The 21,271-nt window shown below is 34.3% G+C and overlaps 3 protein-coding genes across 3 annotated transcripts; all 3 read right to left on the bottom strand.

Annotated features, from left to right (window-relative positions):
• Nucleotides 1–355: 355 nt before the first annotated feature.
• On the bottom strand, nt 356–5,745 carry LOC103834093 (integrin-linked protein kinase 1). Its single transcript, XM_009110153.3, has 12 exons — nt 2,961–5,745; nt 2,808–2,882; nt 2,612–2,707; nt 2,438–2,523; nt 2,233–2,353; nt 2,076–2,155; nt 1,747–1,809; nt 1,531–1,637; nt 1,354–1,439; nt 1,032–1,153; nt 807–918; nt 356–702 (listed from the first exon to the last, which is right to left on the bottom strand). The coding sequence occupies exons 1-12, from the start codon at nt 3,291–3,293 to the stop codon at nt 604–606; spliced, it is 1,380 nt and encodes a 459-aa protein (XP_009108401.1). The 5' UTR covers nt 3,294–5,745; the 3' UTR covers nt 356–603.
• A 1,964-nt stretch (nt 5,746–7,709) lies between these two features.
• On the bottom strand, nt 7,710–10,698 carry LOC103834092 (cyclic phosphodiesterase). The gene is made up of 3 exons (XM_009110152.3): nt 10,114–10,698; nt 8,300–8,354; nt 7,710–8,159 (listed from the first exon to the last, which is right to left on the bottom strand). The coding sequence occupies exons 1-3, from the start codon at nt 10,474–10,476 to the stop codon at nt 7,966–7,968; spliced, it is 612 nt and encodes a 203-aa protein (XP_009108400.1). The 5' UTR covers nt 10,477–10,698; the 3' UTR covers nt 7,710–7,965.
• Nucleotides 10,699–12,787: 2,089 nt separating this feature from the next.
• Nucleotides 12,788–21,092, bottom strand: LOC103834322 (uncharacterized protein At3g43530-like). The gene is made up of 5 exons (XM_033277373.1): nt 18,245–21,092; nt 17,583–17,794; nt 16,804–17,508; nt 16,559–16,720; nt 12,788–16,477 (listed from the first exon to the last, which is right to left on the bottom strand). The coding sequence occupies exons 2-5, from the start codon at nt 17,763–17,765 to the stop codon at nt 14,861–14,863; spliced, it is 2,667 nt and encodes an 888-aa protein (XP_033133264.1). The 5' UTR covers nt 17,766–17,794; nt 18,245–21,092; the 3' UTR covers nt 12,788–14,860.
• Between the last annotated feature and the right edge of the window lie 179 nt (nt 21,093–21,271).

Here is a 21,271-nt window from a genome sequence, read left to right as displayed (position 1 = left end):
ATACTCTTGTTTGAAAGCAAGAAAACAAACAGAAAGCGCTGTTGCTATCATGAAAGAAACCAAACTTGCATAGTTTGGTCAAGTCTTCTTTCTCCTCTGGCCCGAACTGAAGAGAACCTATTACGAACCTGCTTATGAACTTTATGAGTTGGGTTGAAGTATGATGCTGTTATCCATGTCTCCTTCCATTTCTTTCCCTCCGAAAATTGTTTACTAAAGCTTGGAAATTGTATCTTAGGGAAAACAGAGTCCCCTTGTCTCTTCCACGAACCACCAGCAATTTGATAGAGACTGAAAGTCGAAGATTACTTAAGACATTGTCGTGAACAAACCCGAATCAAACTCGAAGAAATGTAAAACATTTAGTGAAAAAACTCGATTGAAACAAATTCCTTATAATTCGTTAGACATGTATTATACAGCTTCAAAAATCTGAAGACTCGTTACAACTTAATACTAAAATAAAATGCAACTTCTGTCCAAGACCACACGAATACTTTCTTCAAAGTAAAACAACATTACAAAGTAAAATTCGGCTGTTTAGGGGAAAGCCAAACTAAAGCGGAAAGAATACAAAAGAATCATTTTTAACCGGTTAAAGAATCACAAATGTGAACCCGATGAAGAGCCATCAGGGCTGCTAACATCCCAATTATGTTTTTTCTTGTGCTCGAACTTCTGAAAGCATGTCAATGGCTTTATCTGATAACAAAAAACATGTGGAAGAAGAAACACATTAGAGAGACGAACAAAACATAATCCACAAGACAAAAATCTCATTGATCAGTGTGCAAAGAGAGAGAGACCCTCCATTGTCGCTTGTGGCCCATATGGTGAAGAATGGACTCAAGCCGTTTAATGATCGCTCTGAAAGTCGGTCGCTTGGCCGGTTTATCTAACCAGCATTCTTCTATCAACCTATGAGATACCAAAAAAACACGGTTTGAACCTAACCGATTAATGACATGGACAAAACCAATCAATTGATGCAAAACTGTTTTCTTCAGAGAAAAAGAAAGAAAAAGACTCACGACTTAAGTCCATGAGGGTAATGCTTAGATGGAGCTTTGAAAAATGGACGCTCTTTGCATGCATAAGCTTCTGAAGCTTCACTGTCTTCCTTTTCCGCAAAGGGTATTCTTCCTTCGATCATCTAAAACATTCAGACACTGAAACGAGTCAAAGCAGAACATTTGCCTATGGTCCCCAAAAATTAGTGGTCTATCATTCGGTCCCTGGACCCTGACCTGTTACTTCAAGTTTGAATAATAGAATAGTTTTTCGTTGAAAAAAAAAAGTTCTCCGGATCAACTCTGAGTCAACAAACAAAGAGAGTAAACGAAGTGTCCTTACCTCTTGAACTATCAATGCAAAGGAGAAAACATCAGCTTTGGTGTCGTATTCATCGCTGGTGAAAACCTCGGGAGCAATATATCGACCTACAATTAGTGAGTTATAACGGGATTCATTAATCAAGACTCTTGATCAAGAAGATCAAGAACGAAAGCTCCCAAATATAGAAAAGCTTACAAGAAGTGTCTAGAAATGTCAAAGGCTTGTCTTCTTTAACAGTAACAAGCTTGCTTACTGCAAAGTCTGCAACTTTCAGATGCCCTGTATCATCCCGCAGTATGTTTCTGCAAATATTATTTTTACCATTGCCAGAAAATTAAAGAGCTTCTTGATACTAACTGCACATATAAGAGACGACCAAAAAACACGCTGATATTGACAATGCGAACTCACGAAGGTTCAAGATCTCGGTGGATGATAGGGTCTCCTTTGATCTCATGAAGATAGCTCATTCCCCTAAAAGATATTTGAACATGTAAGAATTACAAACAAATCTAATAAATTTTTTTATGAACTACGAAGAACAGGCATCTATACTATTAAAAAGAAACACTGTTTTGAAAGCACATTATATTACAGATTATGTCATTATGGTTTTATAAATTATATGGAGAAAACTTATAAGTATATAAGACATATACTAAATAATAATTTCTAATTTTGTAAACCAAAAATAAACCCACGGATCAAAATCTAGGAGCATAGCTTTAAAAAATGCATACCTTGCAATATCAAGGGCGTATCTAACAGCGGTAGCTGGTTTTAAATGTCCTTTCCTTTTCAGCAATTCGCGCAAATCCCCCTGAAGAATGTATCAAAATGAGATCTTGGTTTTTAAGAAAGAAAGATGTCAAATTTTATCAGAGAAAGTCATCATACCCTAGGCAAATATTCAGTAACAATCATCATTGGATTACTTTGAGTAACAGCACCAAGAAACTGAACAATGTTTGGATGCCTAAGCCTTTGGAGCAATGCAAGCTCATCATGGAATCTCCTTCTACACGCACATACACCACAACAATCATGGTAAGGCATTTGGAATCTAAAACCTTACTACCCTCGACAAGATCATTCCACTTACACTTGATTCTCGTCGCTCAAAACTTCATCATCGAGCTTCTTCACCGCAACTTGAATGCCACGCCACATTGCCACACAATAAGTTCCCTATAAATACAAGAAACTCCACACCATCAGACGAAAAAAGTATTGAACACATAAGTAAAAGATTCACTAAAGCCAATAACGTTTTTACGTTTGATATCTCTCTGCTTTGAGTGAAATCAAGCTCGTCGGGATTGATTTCATATTCAGGGACTTCAAGAGCAGCTTCCACGTGCATTGGAGCCATCTGAAAACATACAAATCATGTAAATAATATAAATCGTCCAAATGGCAATTACATCAAATTAAAGATACAATCAAAACACCGAACCACATTAGATTATTACCGGATGTTTAGCTCCATGAGTCTCAAGTATCTTGATTACATCAATGTTCTTGTAGAATATCGCATCTGCAAGAGGCTGTTTTTTAAAATAAAAAAAAGGTTAATACATTATTAACAGTACAAACCAAAAGTGTATGGTGTTGTTTCTTATTACCGTGCTTCCCCATCGATCTTTAGGATCAACTTCAGCTTCCCATTCAAGAAGTAACTCCACGACATCTTTAAGCCCCTGGCAAGACGCCACGTGGAGAGCAGTACGATCATCAATGTCTCTGTAGTTAGCATCGATCCCGGAATCAAGAAGCTCCTTGATCCCTTCAATGTCTCCTTCATTAGACAAATACATAAGTCTCACACCACCATCGATCTCTTCTCCGTCCTCTAAAACCTCTTCTTCCGAGTGAACAGATGGCTCCAGAATCTTCTCCGGCGCCAGAGAAGATAGCTTTCCGATCGAAAAAGACGGCTTTAGGACACCCACTTCCATCTCTTTGAAAAAACAGACAAAACTAGTTTGGTCCGAAAATCTTGGAGAGTCAACGACAAATCAAAACCTTACACAATCTTGTACGAAGTTATCTAGAAAACTGTATCTCAGAGAAAATGTTGTGAGAGAGAGACAATAACTCAGTGGCGATATATATAGAGGTGTGTGATGCCGTGATGGAGAAGAGAAAGCCGGTCTGTGAAAAGTCATTGGAGACCACAAGGAAGAGAAGGAGCTTCTGTTGAGCGCGTATGTGTCACGTGATCGTGAGCACGTGGAGGAAGGTTCCTTGGAGAAGATACGTCATCTCTGGCGCCACGGTAATAATGCGTTGACGAAGGCAAGTAAAATAGATCCGAGCCGTTGTTTTAAAAACTCAAATGAATAGTAACGGCGTAGATCACTCCGCACGTGTACGATAGGATTCGTTTAAACGACCGCGTTTTCACTTGCGCCGACGCAGTTTTCTTCTAGGACCAACCTTTGTGAATTAAATTCCTTATCAAATGGTGGAATTGTATTAAAAAACGTGATTTCATATATACTTTAACAAATAAGTTTTTTTTTGGTAAAAACAAATAATTTTTTTGTTGTAAAACATAAAAAAGCAAATATGTTTGTTTAGTTATATGCCATATTTGAAAATTCGCTAAACGCAACGCGTACGGTCGATCCGGACCTAGCGAGTTAACAATAAATCAGAAAAAATTTGGAGAGTAATCGGAGATTTTTTTAAGAACTATTATCGACTTTATAGAGATATATATTTGAATCACTAAGAAAAACATAATAATTGTCTGTGGCCCAGCGGTATTGTGTCTAGTTTGATTGACAGTTTTTGGGTACAAAGCCCAAGTGATGCATTTATGGCTGTTTTTCTGTTTTTTATTAATGAAAGGCAAAAAAGTCATTTTCATTTTATCTTCCTCACTGAACCTGCAACCCTAAGTGCGGCGCTTCAGAACTTTTTCACAATGGTGCTTCAATTTTTTTTAGTGATTTGCGTCGTTTTGCTTCTATTTATTTGTTATTGATGATCAAATATGATAGGTTTATGATAAAGATATCGATTTCAAACTTGAAAAACCCAGATTTTTTTCCTGATTTTTTGCCCGAATAAGGGTGAAACACCACGACCAAGGTCCGTAGAGCGCTTAGTCGCCGAGAAAGCTGTCCAAATCGGTGTGTTTTAGAACATTGGTTACATCTATACAGTGAACTTTTCATTAAGCGAAAAATTGATATATAAAGTTTTTTATAGTAATATTCTAAACATTTAAATAAATATTAATATTTCTTAATAATTATGTAATAAATTAAAATATACTACGATTTAGTTTTAGTATATTATAATATACATAATAAATAAATAAATATGATAAAATAAATGTTTTAAATAAATTTGATATCTTGTAATAACTAATTTAACTATTAATGTTTGTTATTTATAATAAATTAATTAGTATATAGAATATTTTAAAATTTTGTTGGGAGCGAACACATAAAAATACATATACTTTTTTTGTTTCCTTTTGATTTCTAAAACGATTACTGTATTTTCCGCTTGTTTGAATTATAGAAATATCAGTAATCGTTTTAGAAATCAAAAGGAAACAAAACGATTACTGTATTTTCCAATTAGTTCACATACTTAGCATGAAACCTTATCCAGTTAGCTATTTTCCTTATAACAGCCATTTTGGTTGTATAAGGAAAATAGCTAACTGGATAAGGTTTCATGCTAAGTATGTGAACTAATTTATTGATGTATACATCTAATAGTTGAAGATTTGACATTTTCATCCTCATCTCTTTTTTTCCAGTATTATTTTAGAAAAAAATTGTTAAGTTACTATTCAACTTCACAAGTCACAACATGTGAATTTGAACGTGTATAGCATCTTTCAATTTTTTTTTTGTCAACCAATATGCATAACTATTTTTATATAAAAATAGTTCTTCGAGTATGATAAATATATTTATATGCAATGTAAGGTCAAGATTCTGGCATTTGCAGTTTAAAACATGGGCATATAATTTTTTTTTTGTCTCAACCAACGACAAGTTGTCTAATATATTCATGTCGTAACCTTTTAATGATTCTTATCTCTCTCTTAATTTCAATTCCAAGTTTTGGAGTTTTTCTGAGAAATCTATTAACATATGCCAATTACATTCCAAATTGAATTCCCATAAAATATTTTAAAAGCTAATTTTCTTATTTAAAATGAAAAGAATATTCTAAGAAGATACTAAATTTTTAGATTAAAATATAGTATTATTATATTATAGCATCTTTTTAATTAATTTTGGAAACGTGCACTTCACAAAAGTCACGTAGTAGTTTTTAATGCTTATCGCTGAGTGTGAATAAATAGTTAGATTTTGACAGCTATAAAAATGTGAAAATAATTTTGATATATAAGGAAAGAGGAACACTTGAAACACTAGGTTAAGATCCGCGCCTTGCGCGGGATGAACATTATATATATATATATTATTTTATATATTATATGTTTATAACATATTATGAAATAATAAATATATATTGAATAATTAAAAAGTCATTATCTACTACTTATATAATTAAATTGGTGCGAACATATAAATAAATTTTATAAATAAAAAACTATTTTTTCTATTTGATATGATATATAATTAAATTTAAATGATAGTAACATATATAAGGTATATTTCAATATTAATATTTATTAGATGATGGTTTTTGCTCATATTTTTTTATATCATTTGTATCTGTTATAGCAAAAAGTCTAAATTAGTGATAACAAAATTTTCAATGTGGGATTAAAGGTTTAAGTAATTTATAATATTTAAAAAAATTAAGTTGTCAATATTTTTTCAAATTTTTTATCAAAAAAATGTTCAAAGTAAATTTCAAAATTAAGATATTTATGTATTTTTGTATGGTATATAGTTTAATTTAAAATGATACATATATTTATATATCTTTTATTTTTGATACTTATTAAATAAGATTTTCAACTTATATTATTTTTTAATTATTTGTATCATGTCATAACAAAAGTTTTAAATCATAGATCACAAAATTTGAATGTGGAACTTTTAACAGTTTTAGTAATTTATACTCGTTTTTAAAAATTCAAAATATAATATATAAATAATTTTTTAATTTTTATTATATGGTTACTATGATTGTTTAATTTATTTTTTAATAGCTTAAAATTAAACAAACATAATTATAATACACACTTATTTTTATCAAATCTTTATTATTCAAAATCATTAATTGTCATATATACTTTAGCCACATTAGGCAATTCCGTAATCTTATTTAAGGAAATAATGAAGCACATTAATAATATATTTATTGTGGTTTAATAAAAAGCTTATTATATATTTAGATGGACCAACATATTTCTCTAAGGATTCTAAAAATCATTCTAGTGATGACACGTGGCTACAAAAAAATGTTGCAATGTTTCTCAAATAATATATAAGGGATTTCAAGTTTTCTGTTTTATAATTGTTTTATCAAAAATCCCACTAATCCAAAAAAAATATTTACTTGTTTGGTTAGCAAGGAAAAGGTTCCACAGAAAAAAAAAGACAAGCAAAAATAGGATTTTTAATTCTATTTTCCTTAATATTTCTTGGAAAATAACAGAAAAGAAATGAGAAGAAAAATGGAGAGTGAAAATCTATTAACTGGAAAACTGCTATTAATCAATGATAACTTTAAAATATAACATGAAATATCAAAAGATTTTTGTTTTAATTTTCCAGCCGTTTGCATCTTTAAAAATATTAATATGAAAGTCGTTAAAAAATATATATATCAAAAGTAATGAAATAACCTTTTATTAAAAAAATTAATGAACCAAAAGAAAGTTACACCTTTCAGAGGAAACCATAATTTTCTTATAACCATAATTATTTACTAGCTACATTCATATAGTATTATTAGATAGCGAATATATGTGTGATAAATCTGTGCGTATATAGTAGTGGAAGACTGGAAACAATTAGCTAGAATTTCCTGCAAAATTTTACCAAAATGTCGAATGATCATGCTAGCTAACGGTGAGCAAATATCTTACAATAATCTTTATAAACTGGGTTAGAACAAATGCATATAGTTGTCTCAACTAATGACTATACTTGTCTCATTTTATCTTATCTTCCTCATAAACACGAATTCTTATCCTTCACTTTTTGGAACTCTTATAAGTAATTTTGTTATTAGTAACAAATGTCAACTGTTATATTCGACATTGGTCCGTAATTGTGTGTTTAATTATTTTAAAATATCTTATTATCATTCTGATAAGAATCCAATATTGTAATCATTGACTAGTTCACCCTTCTTCAGGATATAGACCAAACTACTTAACCAGAAACACAAGTAATAATACTCCAACAATTGCGAGAAGCATATGTTTATCCATATTAACAGAGACTTAATAAATTTCACATTGTCATTAGATCTTATCACAAAACTAGTAGCAAGCAACAACAACAAATAAAAAAAGCAAACTGCAAACATCATATAGGTCCAACCGATAACAAATATGAACCAAACCATGATTATACCACACTAAGCCTTATAACCGATAAATTAAACCGAATAAGCACAAGAGTAAAATCGAAAATAGACCAAAAACTATAATAGTTTTTCTCTCATAAATTTCATTTAAGAAATTAGATTGTGTTCGTCGATTTTCACCCAAGATCCAACGTCCGCATCGGTTATCCATAGCTCAACTCGATTTATCCGAAAATTCAGACCGTCTAGACTCGAATCAAGCGTGGAAGCTTTCTCTAGCGCTTTCTTCTTCTCTTCCACCGTTAGATCGCCGTAAAGTATGCTCATATGTGGCACGTAAACTGCGACATCCCAACATGTCACACACACAGACACACGTTTCGTGGTAATAATATGATTTTGACTCTAGCCTCATTATCAACAGTTAATTCACATTTCCAATGGAAGATTAAAATTCGACTGAATAGAGATTAGATCATACGTTTTCCGGTGAAGGCTTTGAAGTGGCCCATAAAATGTCCGGCAGCATTCATTACCTATAAACATAACACCAAACAATGTTTGTAGTATATAGCTTTGTATTTTAATTAAAAATTTACTAATTAGATGACCTTCTATAACTTAAGTTAATTTTGGCAATCAACAAATAATCCAGTGTCCCATTTGATTGTTTTTCTTTGGGCGAGTTTTCAGTCTTATAAGAAAAGTAGTAGATTAATGATTCTATTAAAGATTGATGTGATGCGTTTTCGATCACGGTTCAAATTTTGTTTTAATTGTTGCGTATATAGTATAGCACATTATTGTTGCCTTTTTAAAATAACACAGACCTTTGGGATAAGTTTTTTTAAGAAATCGAAACACTAAAGGTTTTGGATAAGCATTAGCATTGCTTAGTAGAGCCTTCATAAACTTACAATGATTTCCTAGTCACCTTTCTACTTAAGGTAAGTAAGACTCATTTTCAATAACGCATACATTTTCTGTAAATTATACATTCTGTAGTGTTTAAAAGTTAATCTAAGTTATCTAAGTTTCATAAGATAATATAAATAATAGTATAGGAAGATAAAAGAGAGACTGTGACATTCACAAATATTTATTTGAAAAAAATTATTGTTATCTACACTAAATATAAATCATCACATAACTATACATTTACGCAATACAATATACAAATATATAATTAAGTATATAAATTATAAAGAACATGAGTTTAGTGGACCGTAGTTAACATCACACTTATATTAAAATAAATATCACACTTATGTAACATAAGTTATGTTATTTGTGGGAACAGTGAACCGAACGTTAAAATCCGACTATCTAGTATTAAAAATCTAGAATTCGGCAAAAAAAAAACACGAACTTTTCACGAGTTGCCAAAGAATACCTGTACTCGAGTCTGGCTAAAAAATCATTTATTTTTGTTGATTTTTTTAATTTATTAATAAACTTAAGATTGACTTGCCAATTTAGCACGCCGTGAACTCACAGTTAACACAGCGTTAACTAGACGTTAAATGTTGGCGTTAAGTGAAACGACGTCGTTTCATTTCATTTGAAAACAACATCGTTTTTCATGATTTGAAAATACAATCATGTAAACCCATGGATTCGAACTCGGGTTGGTTGGTTCAAATGACAAGGTCTAATTACCACTGGGCTAGTGAAACTTTCAATGTACTTACTAATATGTTTACTTTTATTTGGTACTGATTGAATATAAAAATATTCTCTAAAAACTTAAAAAGATCTTTAAAATTCCAAAAAATTGAAAAATAAGAAATTTTTTATAAAATTAATTTTGAAATTAAAATTGAAAATAAAGTTTATTTTTCTTTTTAAAAAAATAAAAACTATTCCAAAATTTTCTAAAAAATTAAAACGATCTTTAAATTCCAAAAAATTGAAAAAAATAAAGAATTTTTTTATAAAATTAATTTTGAAATTAAAATTGAAAATAAAATTTTATTTTTCTTTAAAAAAAATAAAATTTTATTTTTCTTAAAAAAATAAAAAAATCTTCCAAAATTTTCATAAAATTAATTTCAAATTTCGATAGCAATTAAACATATTAATATGGTGTTAACCATATAGCAAATTAGTTTATATTGTTATGTTCTAGTTTGTGTAGTTCAAAAATTAGGCATATAATTGATGCACCTAAAAATAATTTTGTTTTACCTTTTTCTATTTTCTTGGGTTCATTTCAGATTGATTTTAATATGACTGATAAATTACAAAAAAGAACAGTATAGTTAGAAGCTAAATAATAATTCCGAGAGACTTTACCTCTACGTTGTGCCGGAGAGACACATAGACACACTGAAAATAGGAAGTTGCTGCGGAGACTTGGTCAACGGTGGCCGGATACGCCTTAAAACCTTCACACGCCGCCTCAAACATCAGTTTTGCCTCGCCGGCAGTAAGCTTCTGCGGTCCGACGAGCGTTAAGTGAGGATCAAACGGTGGACCACCGAACTCCGACCTTAGTCCCTCCATTAGCCTTCGAAGCCGATCTTCTACGTCTTCCTCTGGTACAGCCCATACAGCATACATCTCCCTCTTCTCCTCCTCATCCTCCTGCGTTTCCGGCGGTTGCAGTGGCGTTGCGTTTTTCTCGGCCATTGTACTCTCTTTACCCACGACTAGCATAGTTGGGGATGTGACTCTATATAGGAAAGTAATCTATATTGACCCAGTTGGAAATTTTGTATTCTCAATACCCCACTTCTTTTCTAACTACCCTACCATATTTCCCTTCTCTTTATTACCCTCAGCTATTATATTATTATATATTTCTTGCTGACCCCACACATTACTTTCTAATTTAAAAAAATAAAACACGGACCCCACACCTTACTTTCTAATTTTAAAAATAGAAAGCGGACCCCTCATCCTCCCACATAAAGTCCATAATTAATGGACACCTAACAAGCGATCCCACACTCCATCTACCTCTCTCCTTCCCACAGGTGTCCATCTGTTCCCTTTTCTCAGATCCTGCTCCCTTTTTTCCAACCACCTGCGAATTCTTCTTTCCCTTCAAGCTCCATTAGCGTTTTTTGGAGGTTATTTTGACGAAAATTGGTACGATTTTTTCATGAAATTTTCATACTAATATACTACTTATGTTCTATGTGTTATGGGCAACGAAAAAAATAAAAACTTAGCTGTAAAAATCGTAAAAGTTTTCAAAGAAAAATGAAAATAAAATTTGAAGAAGGTTCTCTTCTTTTAACACGATTCTTTTAACACGAGTTTGATAGGAAAAAACATAAAAATGGTGTTAGACGATAATGTGGGTTTTGTAACATGTTATTTGTTGATTAAACATACTTAAACCGATGAAAGATTAAAGTTTTAGGTATATTGGTATGAAAATGATGTTTTTTTCAGGACTATTTTGTATATTTCTACTTATTTTTCACTGTTTTAAACCAAAATAATACATTAAAATATTGATAGACGATATTGTGGGTTGTATAATACCCCCTGGGTTTGTTAAAAGGGTTAAATCAACAAAAATGAAAATTTGTAGAAAATACTGGAATTACTAGTACTACTAAGCTACAATCTGTATTACTTGTATTAATTGTATTACTAAATAGAGTATGTACCAAAGATCTTGGACAACTTAGATTCTTTAAACGGTTAACTCATCATAATTTTTGTTTCAGGAAATCTATGGCCTCACCTATTACAATCATATGTTTTGATTACGGAGGAAGTTACATCAAAGATGGGGGTGAGAGAAGATGGATCTCAGGAGAAGATGAAATTCACACTCTAGTGATGAAGACAGCTGTGGAAGAGATTACGTATTCTGAATTGGTTGAAAGTATATGCAGAAAGATTAAGGCAAATGGAGATGGGATGGTGAAGATTAGTTACTTTCCAATGGTATTGTATTCGAACAAGCCATCATATATTTGGTGTGATGAAGACGTTTTGGGTTATCTCATGCAAGTAAATCATGATAAATGTAGAAGTGTTTTACATGTGGAGATCAGCAGCGACATGGATGATACATATGGTGGTATGTCACTTTTAGGAGATGATGATGAGACTGATGATAGCTATGTTGGTCTTTCTGATGAAGATGATGATGAAACTAATGATAGCTATGTTGGTCTTTCTGATGGGACCGAGGAAGATGACACTGAGCAAGATGACACTGAGCAAGATGGAACTGATCAGGATCATGAGATGGATGGTGTGGTCGCGCTTTACACACCCGAACAACATGAAGACATTGAGATGCATGAGAATTTAGAGCATGGGTATGAAGGAACAGAAGTAAGAGTGGAAGAAGAAGCTGGAGGAGCGGAAGTTGAAGCTGCAAGAGCCGGAGTTGCAGCTGCAAGAGGAGGAGTTGAAGCCACGACTGCAGTAGAAGAAGAATGGGATGATGGTCTCGATTTGGTTAAGGGTCAAGAATTCAGAACTAAGGTACCCATGCAAGTTCTAGTTCAGAGGGGTGTGCATAAGAATGGTTTTGAGTATGAAACATTGAAGTCCGATACTGTGAGATTTGTGGCAAAATGTCGAGGAGCCAAAGAAGGTTGCAAGTGGTATTTGCGTGTAGTAAAGCTTAAGAATTCAGATCTTTGGACGGTTAGAACTTACAACAAGTCTCATACATGCTCAGTAGTAACTACAAGTACCCTTAAGAAGAGGCACACCACATGTTGTCGCATCTGTTTTGAGTGAAGAATATCCCGGTAGATATGACACACTAACACCAGCTGATCTGATCAGTATGGTTACCCACAAGGTTGGTGTTGATGTGTCGTATGCCACAGCATGGAGAAGAAAAAGGATGGCTGCTAATGAAGTCCGAGGTACTCCGGAAGAGAGTTTTTCTATGATACACTCCTACATGTACATGCTTAAGTTGAAGAATCCTGACTCAGTAAGTTATGTTGAAGTGGATGCGGCAAAAAGATTTAAGTATCTATTTTTCGCATTTGGAGCTTCCATAGAAGGATTCGCAGCGATGAGGAAAGTTATCATTGTGGATGGAACACATCTTAAGCATGTTTATGGTGGAGTTCTGCTTGTTGCGACGGCTCAAGATCCGGATCGTCACCACTACCCTATCGCATTTGGTGTAGTTCATGGTGAGAAAGACGAAAGCTGGATGTGGTTTATGAATAAGTTGAGGTCAGTGATAGCAGATGAAGGCGAATTGGTGTTTCTTTCGGATAGAAATGCGAGCTTGATCAAGTCAATACGTGATGCGAATTGGTGTCTCAAAATGTCAAAGGACATGTCAAAGGACATGTTTTCAACAACAGAGACGCTTGCGCAAGCAAGTTTACAGAGTGTGCACATGCTTATACAGTGGCTGAGTTCGATGATCTCTACGATGCCTTTTCCAGAAGGTATCCTTCTGCTGCGGCGTATCTGGAGAAAAGTGTTGAAGTGAGAAAATGGGCAAGATGTTACTTTGAAGGAGACAGATACAATGTTAAGCAGAATCCATTAATGGTGTTCTTCGGGAAGCGAGGAAATTCTTCATGCTACCGATGATTGATGTTATCATCAAGAAAATGACTGAATGGTTTAACAAACATAGGAAGAAGGCAGCTGAAATACCAGTCACAAAGAAGCTTGTGCCAACAGTGGAAAAGGAGTTGTCAAAAAGATGTTTGGAAGCGAGGTGTTTAGATGTTGTTGAGATAAACAGCTTCCACCTTGAGTAAAATGTCAATGGTAGTGACGGAAAGATTTATACGGTTGATTTGGCAAGAAAAATGTGCACCTGCAGGTGTTTTGATCTAGACAAAATCCCATGTGTTCATGCTGCTGCTGCTGCCAAGTTCTTGAGCGTAGGAAGAGATCTTCATCTACAAGAGTTTTGTTCAAAATACTATTTGGTGGAGTTGTGGGCATTGGCATACTGTAGGACGATTTATCCAGTTCCTCATATGTCTGAATGGGTCATACCTGACGAGATTCGAGCACTTAAATTTCTTCCCCCGGTATACGAAAAAAAGAAAGGACCCACTCAAAAGCAAAGGTTTCCATCAGCCGGAGAATCTCGTGGACGAAGAAGAGGACGCGGAAGGGGAAGAGGCAGGGGCAGGGGAAGGAGAGGCGGACGTTTGCATGAGTATTTTGAATGTGGAAGTAATTCTTCCCCCACTGAGTAACATGGAACTCTTGTACTAGGTAACACTGCACTACTCGGTACTACTGTGAACTACTATGTGTAATATGGACTACTCGGTACTACTGCAAACTACTATGTCTAATATGGACTACTAGGTACTACTTTGGACTACCTTGAACTACTTTGAACTACTTTGAATTACTATGTAGTATGCATGTTTCAAAGAACTTTTGTTTTTGTCTTATTATTTATTTTTAGAAAAAATATCTCATATATTACGAGATTATATGGTCATATTTGTGTTTATTTGCCAAATTAGACATAGAATACTCTTAAATTCTCAAATTAGTTGAAAACCTCTCATTTCTATAGAAAACATCCTTCTACTTCTATACTAATGTCTTGATGTGAAGGCCATAATGGGATGAAATTCCGAAAATACGCATTTTGTTTAAAAAAATTATGCCAATGTGTTATATATAATCTAAAATTGTCTAAATACATTTGTATTACTAATAAATTTAATTTCTTCAGGTTGTATTCCTTAAAAATATTCTGATTTACAAAAATATTACTATGAAGAATGAAATATTACTACTTCCTTGAATACTACTAAGAGTATTCAAACATGTTTTGTTTAATATTATATTTTACACGTTTTAGACATGTGCTATTTTTTTTTCTTATATTTTACACGTTTTACACGTTTTAGACATGTGCCATTTTTTTCTTATATTTTTTTTTGTCTTATTGTTGACAAATTTTGTTTGTCTTAGTAATACATAATTAACCTAGTAGTACAAATGTGATATCATTCAAGTTTTACAAACCAGCAAGCAACAAAACATAACTTCTTACATAAGTTCACAACAAATCCGAGATAAATACTAAACATCCAAAATATGTTAAGCTTCTTGTCTTCTACGCCTTTGTTCTAGGCTTCTTCTTGTGCCCTTCAATCTCGTCAGTGTTAGCTTCAGTGAAAGGAGTGGAAACCCACTGTGAACGTGAACGTATCCTTTTTGTCTGTTCTGGCGTTGTGAACTTCTTTGGTTCAGTATCCTTTCTCGGTCTACCCCTCGGCTTAGGAGCCTGCTTAGTAGCGTGCTTCCTCAATGCCATTTGTTTTGGCCTATGCTTGACCCCAGTTCCAGAAGGCTTGGCTGCTCCCTTGTCAGCTTCCTTCGTTTCACAAGTACTGCCTTCGTAGACAACCATGTACCACTCTTGCTTTTCTTCCTCAGTATATTTTTCAGTCTCTTTCTCGGGTTCTTCCACCTCTTCCTCAGATTCTTCCACCTCTTCCTCCACCATTTTTCCAGCCTCTTCCTCAGGCTCTACCACCTCTTCCTCCACAATTTTTCCAGCCTCTTCCTCAGGCTCTACCACCTCTTCCTCCACCATTTTTACAGCCTCTTCCTCAGATTCTTCCACCTCTTCCTCCATCATTTTTCCAGTCTCTTCCTCAGGCTCTACCACTTCTTCTTCCACCATTTTTTCACCCTCTTCCTCAGGTTCTTTCACCTCTTCCTCCACCATTTTTTCACCCTCTTCCTCAGGTTCTTTCACCTCTTCCTCAACCATTTTTTCAGCCTTTCCGAACAACTTCTCTGGTGTTGTTAGGATTTGTCTCCTCGCGGCTGCTGCCTTAGTCCTACCACGTGGTGGTGTAGGAGTTTTCTCGGTTTCAACTTCAACCCGAGCCTCTGTTTCAACCTCTTCTTCAATCTCATTGGCTTCATTCATCTCAACCTCATCAGGTTCCTTCTGAGCCTCTTCTTCACTCTCTTCCTCATCCTCTTTTTCTTTGTCTTCTTCAGCTTCAGCTTCTGCTTCAGGTTCAGGTTCTGTCTCTTCCTCAGAACTTCTATCGTCCTTCTGAGCGTCTTCTTCACTCTCTTTCTCTTCTACCACCTCTGTATTTTCAACCATATCTGCATCTTCAGGTTCTTTGGTTGTTGCGTCCGCTCCATTGCTGTCATTCCGCTGCCCATCCCAGTCATAATCCATGCCTTGATAGTCGAAACCGTCATTGTTCTCCTTATCCTCCTCCTTCTCTTTCATTTCCTTCATTTCTTTCTCCACCTTCTTGGCCTTCTTTTTTAAATAATATTGGCAATCTTCAATCTTCTCAAGCTTCTTCTCCATTGCCTTCATCCTTTTACACCTCTTTTTTAAAACAACTTGGCAACGTTCAATCTTCCCAAGCCTCTTGTTCATTTTTTCCACCTTCCCATTCACTTCACTCAAACTTGTCATCAACCTCTCTTCAAACCCTTTCAAAACGTCCTCCAAACTTGTATTAGAGGAGGATGCTTCTTCATGCACTTTCCTTTTGTCTTTCTTCTGAGGAAACTCCCTTGCAGCCACATCTAACTCATAGAGTTCTTGCCAAAAGATAGGCTTCTCCTTAACAGTCAACCACGTGCTCCACAAATTACTCACGCCTTCTTCATTTTCATAGTCTGGCTCCCCATCCATTAAGCGTGCCATGAGAGGTTCCTCATCAACAGTAGGAACAAGAACACTTTCAATAACCTGAAAATTTATACCAAACAAAATATCAAACACATTGTATTCCACTCACTTAATAAAAACAAAACAACACGTAACACATACCTTAATTTCTCCTAGTGTGTCGTACAAATCCTCAAGAGGATAACCCTTCATGCTGTTACTTTGGAACCGCTTTTTACACATCCTCGGACACTTACTCATACAGCCTTCTACACCTTCTCTAAATCGTGCTTTCAGAGCTGGGATACACTCAAATGCCAGAATCTGATTGTCAAAAGAAAAAAAAAATCATAAGACAAAAAAATACACTCGAAAAAAGAAAAATCATAAGGATAAATCAAATTTACCTCCAAAGGAATTATGAACCCGGGAAAGTTGACATTATTCTTAGGTTTCCCTTTCAGATGCTTCATCACGCGAGTGATAGACCGGAGAGCATCTTCAAACGTCAACCGACCCCAAGGAAAGGTTTTACAAACCTCCACATCGTTGACGATTCTTAATATGAAAGGGTCGAACGGGGCATTATACCTTCCCTTCCCTCTGATAATCGTGCCTAAGAAGTAAAGCACTGCCATTTTGAGTCGATCCCCACACGCACTCATACTCAACAACTTCTCTCTCACAGATAGCATAGTGATCTCCTTATGTGATTTGAAATGCATGTCTACAAACGCAAAGCTTCCAATCTTCTTATACTTAGCCGGGTAGTCATGGCAGTCCAATCCCGAGATGAGAGCATGCTCTCTCATTGAATACCGAATGGGCACTCCATTAACAGCAAACCAAGATGTGTCCTCTGACTCATGTAAAGGAACAGTGCGCAGTAGAAGCATCCACATACCCTGCAGCTTCAAGTTTGGTTCATCGGGCATGTGGAAAAAATGGCAAAACTGAGGGTGGTTTTCAAACCACTGGAGCTCAGGCTTAAACTTAGCCTTCTTCAGAAACTTCACCGTCTCGGTCACATAACACTTGCTCTGTATCTTACACGTCTGGGTGAACTCGGTGTTCTTGAAACATAGCTCATCAGGTGGCAGTGGTTGGCACTCCTGTAAACCAAATAAAAATTACATTGGCATTTGTTTCTTACTAGTCTGTTTATTAGCATTTGGAAATAATTTACCTGAGATGATGCAGACTGATTATCGGTTCCCTGATTATCAGACTCAATTCCGTGTGCTGACAGATCATCACTATCATTCTCTGTTGAAAGTTCTTCTACATGCTGCTCTTCTACAGGAGCACTGTTTCTTTTTGTGGACTTTTTCTGCTGAGATTTTTTTCTCCCTCGACCTCGGCCTGCCATTATCTATAGCCTCTCAATATCTTGATCCCCTGAATATATACATACACAATAAAACGTTCAATAACCACCAACGTTAACAAACCCATTCAATGAAATATCTACAAAATAAATCATTGATTCTTATAGCTGTCTGATCTCAAAACCCTAAATCATTCATTCAATAATAAAACTCCAACCAATCAATTCGATCACTACATCACAATTAATCAATCACTCAACTCGGTTTCACATATCAAACAGTCTAGGACACTCTATCACCAAAACAGTTAGTCTTCAATAATCACTAGACTTATCTCAAATCTGAAACCAAACTTTCAATTTCTATAACCTCAAAACCAAACGTGTCCAAGTTTCAGTCTCTGTAATCCTCATTCTAAAAAAAATCTGAACCTAACCGATTTTCAACCACAATACTTTCAAATGGACTTTCAAACCCAAACCCACAACAAAATCAATCAAAAATTTGAGAGAGAACATACCTTTTACACGGAAGAGACGAGAACGAAAACAGGAGATGGGAGATGAAGTCTAGGGTTCCGTCGATTGCGTCGCCGACAGAAGGAGCAGGAGAATAGAATACGCCGCAGGAGCAGTTGATTCGATCAATTTTTTCAATTGATTTCGTCAAATCTAGGGTTACGGACTGATTTGGGGAAATGATGAAATCAGAGTAACAAGGAAGGGCACGAGGGACTAAGGGAAGATCAGAGAAGAAGCAGTGAAGGAAGCAGTCAATGCGGTGGGCTTCATCGTTTTCGTCGGTTATAGGATTTTTTTTTCAATTTTCAGGTTTAGAAGGTTTAGAAGAGAGTGAGAGACGACAAAGGAAGAGAAAGAAGAAAGGAACGCGCGGATCTGGTTAAGGATCCGACTAATAGTGGGTCGAGTCAAATAGTTTAGGTTGGATCCTGTAAATACTTGGTTTCATTAAGGGCAATTTCGATTTTCACCATGTTTCTGATTAAAATATATTAAAAATTATATTGTTTTTAATTGGTGGGATAAAATAGAATGAACATAGGAGTTACTTGGGCAATCCAGAGTAAAGTCCCTCTATATAAGAGATACCTGCTACTATTAGAGCATGCAGGTGAACCGATATAGTAAGTGTAGCAAAAGAAAACCCAACCATATGAAAATCGACCCGAATGTTTTTTTTATAAACCGATTGGCTTTATTGTATTCGATTTTAATTGATGTAACCTAGCTAACTCAAACCAAAAACCCTGAAATCTTATAAAATTTTAGTTATATCCTATTACATATTTACATTATATTTTTTGATCAAACATATTTACATTATATAACATTCACTGGCGATGATTTATTAGTTTATTTATGTGTTCATATTAGACCATGCGTAACGGTGAGACTCATTAGAATCCTTAGCACAAGGGCATTTCGGATTAATCCTGGATTTAAAAAAAAAAATGATCATTCATGGGTCGCCACGTAGTCAATGGGACCCGTGAACAGTATAAGGATCAATCCTTACCAAAGAATTTTAAAGATTTCTTTTTGCACAAACTCTAAGAAAATAGGGTCCACACTCCCTAAAGACTCCCTCAAGAGCTTCCATTGTGGAGGCCCTTAATTTTAATTAAACTTAAACCGAATCAAATGCAAACTGAGAACAAACCGTACTAAAGTGAAACAACATCAAACCGAATTACAAATAATTTTATTTGTTTTCAGTTTCTACAGTATCAAAAAACTGATAGACTCAAATGGTTGATCCGCTTATCCATCTCTAACCACGATCACTAATTACGAGGTGTATTGTGTTTAAGAAACATTTCAATGAAATCTTGGCCTTAACAGCTACATATAAAATCTGTTATATTATTGCCTTAACAGCTTCACCTGCCTTTTCGATTAATCGAACGAAGCTTTGGCCTTTGAGTTTTGACCCATATGTTACGGAGTATTATCAAACACACAAAATACTTTGTTTTACAAAAGCTTGCGAATCGTTTATTTTTGCCAAATATGCAATCAGCACCTGGCCACTGTGATCATTTGTAATGTTAGCTCTGATACCATATTACAAATCAGAAAGATTTTCAGAGACTGAAACTACTAGATTGTTATAAAAATGATATTTTGTAATTACTCTTCGGCGGATACAATGTATGTTAGATATGAATTTAGCACATAATGTTGGTCTAGTAAAAGTCTATTAAAAATAGATTTATTTTAATAAATAAATATATATATATATATATATATATATATATATATATATATATCATGGGCAAAGTCCAACTATCTCGCCTAAAGTCTTATCTCAAGCTCGAAGTATCAAACTCTATATCAAGAAGATGATGGCCAGGACAGAGTCACCTTGAAATCAAAGCAATTACTCAACAACCAGAGACCTGTGGATCAAGGCACGACATGTGTAAGATACATAAAGTAGTTAAATCGAGTTGAGCAGTATAAATAACATGTCAAGCTCATCAGACAACACATCAAAATCATTACGAATTCATTAAAACATTTAGATATAGTCTCTTCGAATCTGGGTGAATATTTGAATATTTGTAATTCTTATATCAAAACAAATAGTAATATAAAAAATTTGTTAAAAATAGAGCAAATTGTAAATACTAAACTTAAAAATATGAATTACATAATTACTAAAATGCAAAAGGGAAAAATTTAATATCCCTAATTATAAAACATATGTTTTATATATGTGCATCTTATTTGTCGAGTAGATAACTAGTACAGTACTAATATGTTCATTGACATGATGCACACGTTTTTTTTTGGAACACAGCACAAGATTCTTTAAAATCGAGACTTTGACTAATACGTCCATAGAGTTTCAATATTAATGAATTAATGATTAACCCCAATGAAAATTTGCACTTTAAAAGTGACTTGGGTATTGTGGACCGGTTGCAGTATTTTTCCAGTGCGCGTACATTTACTTTCAACAAAGATCCCATTCCCACGTGACTTTAATAAAATTGCTCATAGGAATTCTTTTTGGCTCATTTTGAAAATCGATTGTTATTTTTTTTATAAACTCTGTCGGCTTCGGAAAAAATACACTTAGTGCTACAGAGTGAACTGACTACCACACTTCAAATTTAGAATACTTTCCGATTAATACCAGGGGTAACTCATCAAAAAAATATGAAAACAGTCTATTTACATATGCTATCGATCTTTTATATATTTGACAAGAAATTTTTTTAACTCATCAAAGAAATATGTAAACAGTCTATTTAAAACAGTCTATTTTTCTTTCCGTATCATTTTATTTGTCGTTTTAGATTTGTAGACACAAATTAAGAAAACATTCAATTTTGTATATTTTCAATAGAAAAACATCATTATCTATACCACTAACTATATTTCAACCAATAGAAAAATTAACAGAGGATTAAGGTTAATAAATTCTTGTGATGTTTCATTACTTTTAAATTCACTTTATCACGTCTGCGCACTTCGTCAACAATCTATGGTCATATGAATGCATAAGTATGATTACTAGG

This window comes from Brassica rapa, chromosome A08 (assembly GCF_000309985.2).
Source record: "Brassica rapa cultivar Chiifu-401-42 chromosome A08, CAAS_Brap_v3.01, whole genome shotgun sequence".
NCBI classification, from domain to species: domain Eukaryota; kingdom Viridiplantae; phylum Streptophyta; class Magnoliopsida; order Brassicales; family Brassicaceae; genus Brassica; species Brassica rapa.
The sequence above is the reverse complement of the archived record's forward strand: the minus strand, read 5'-3'. Positions and strand labels throughout refer to the sequence as shown.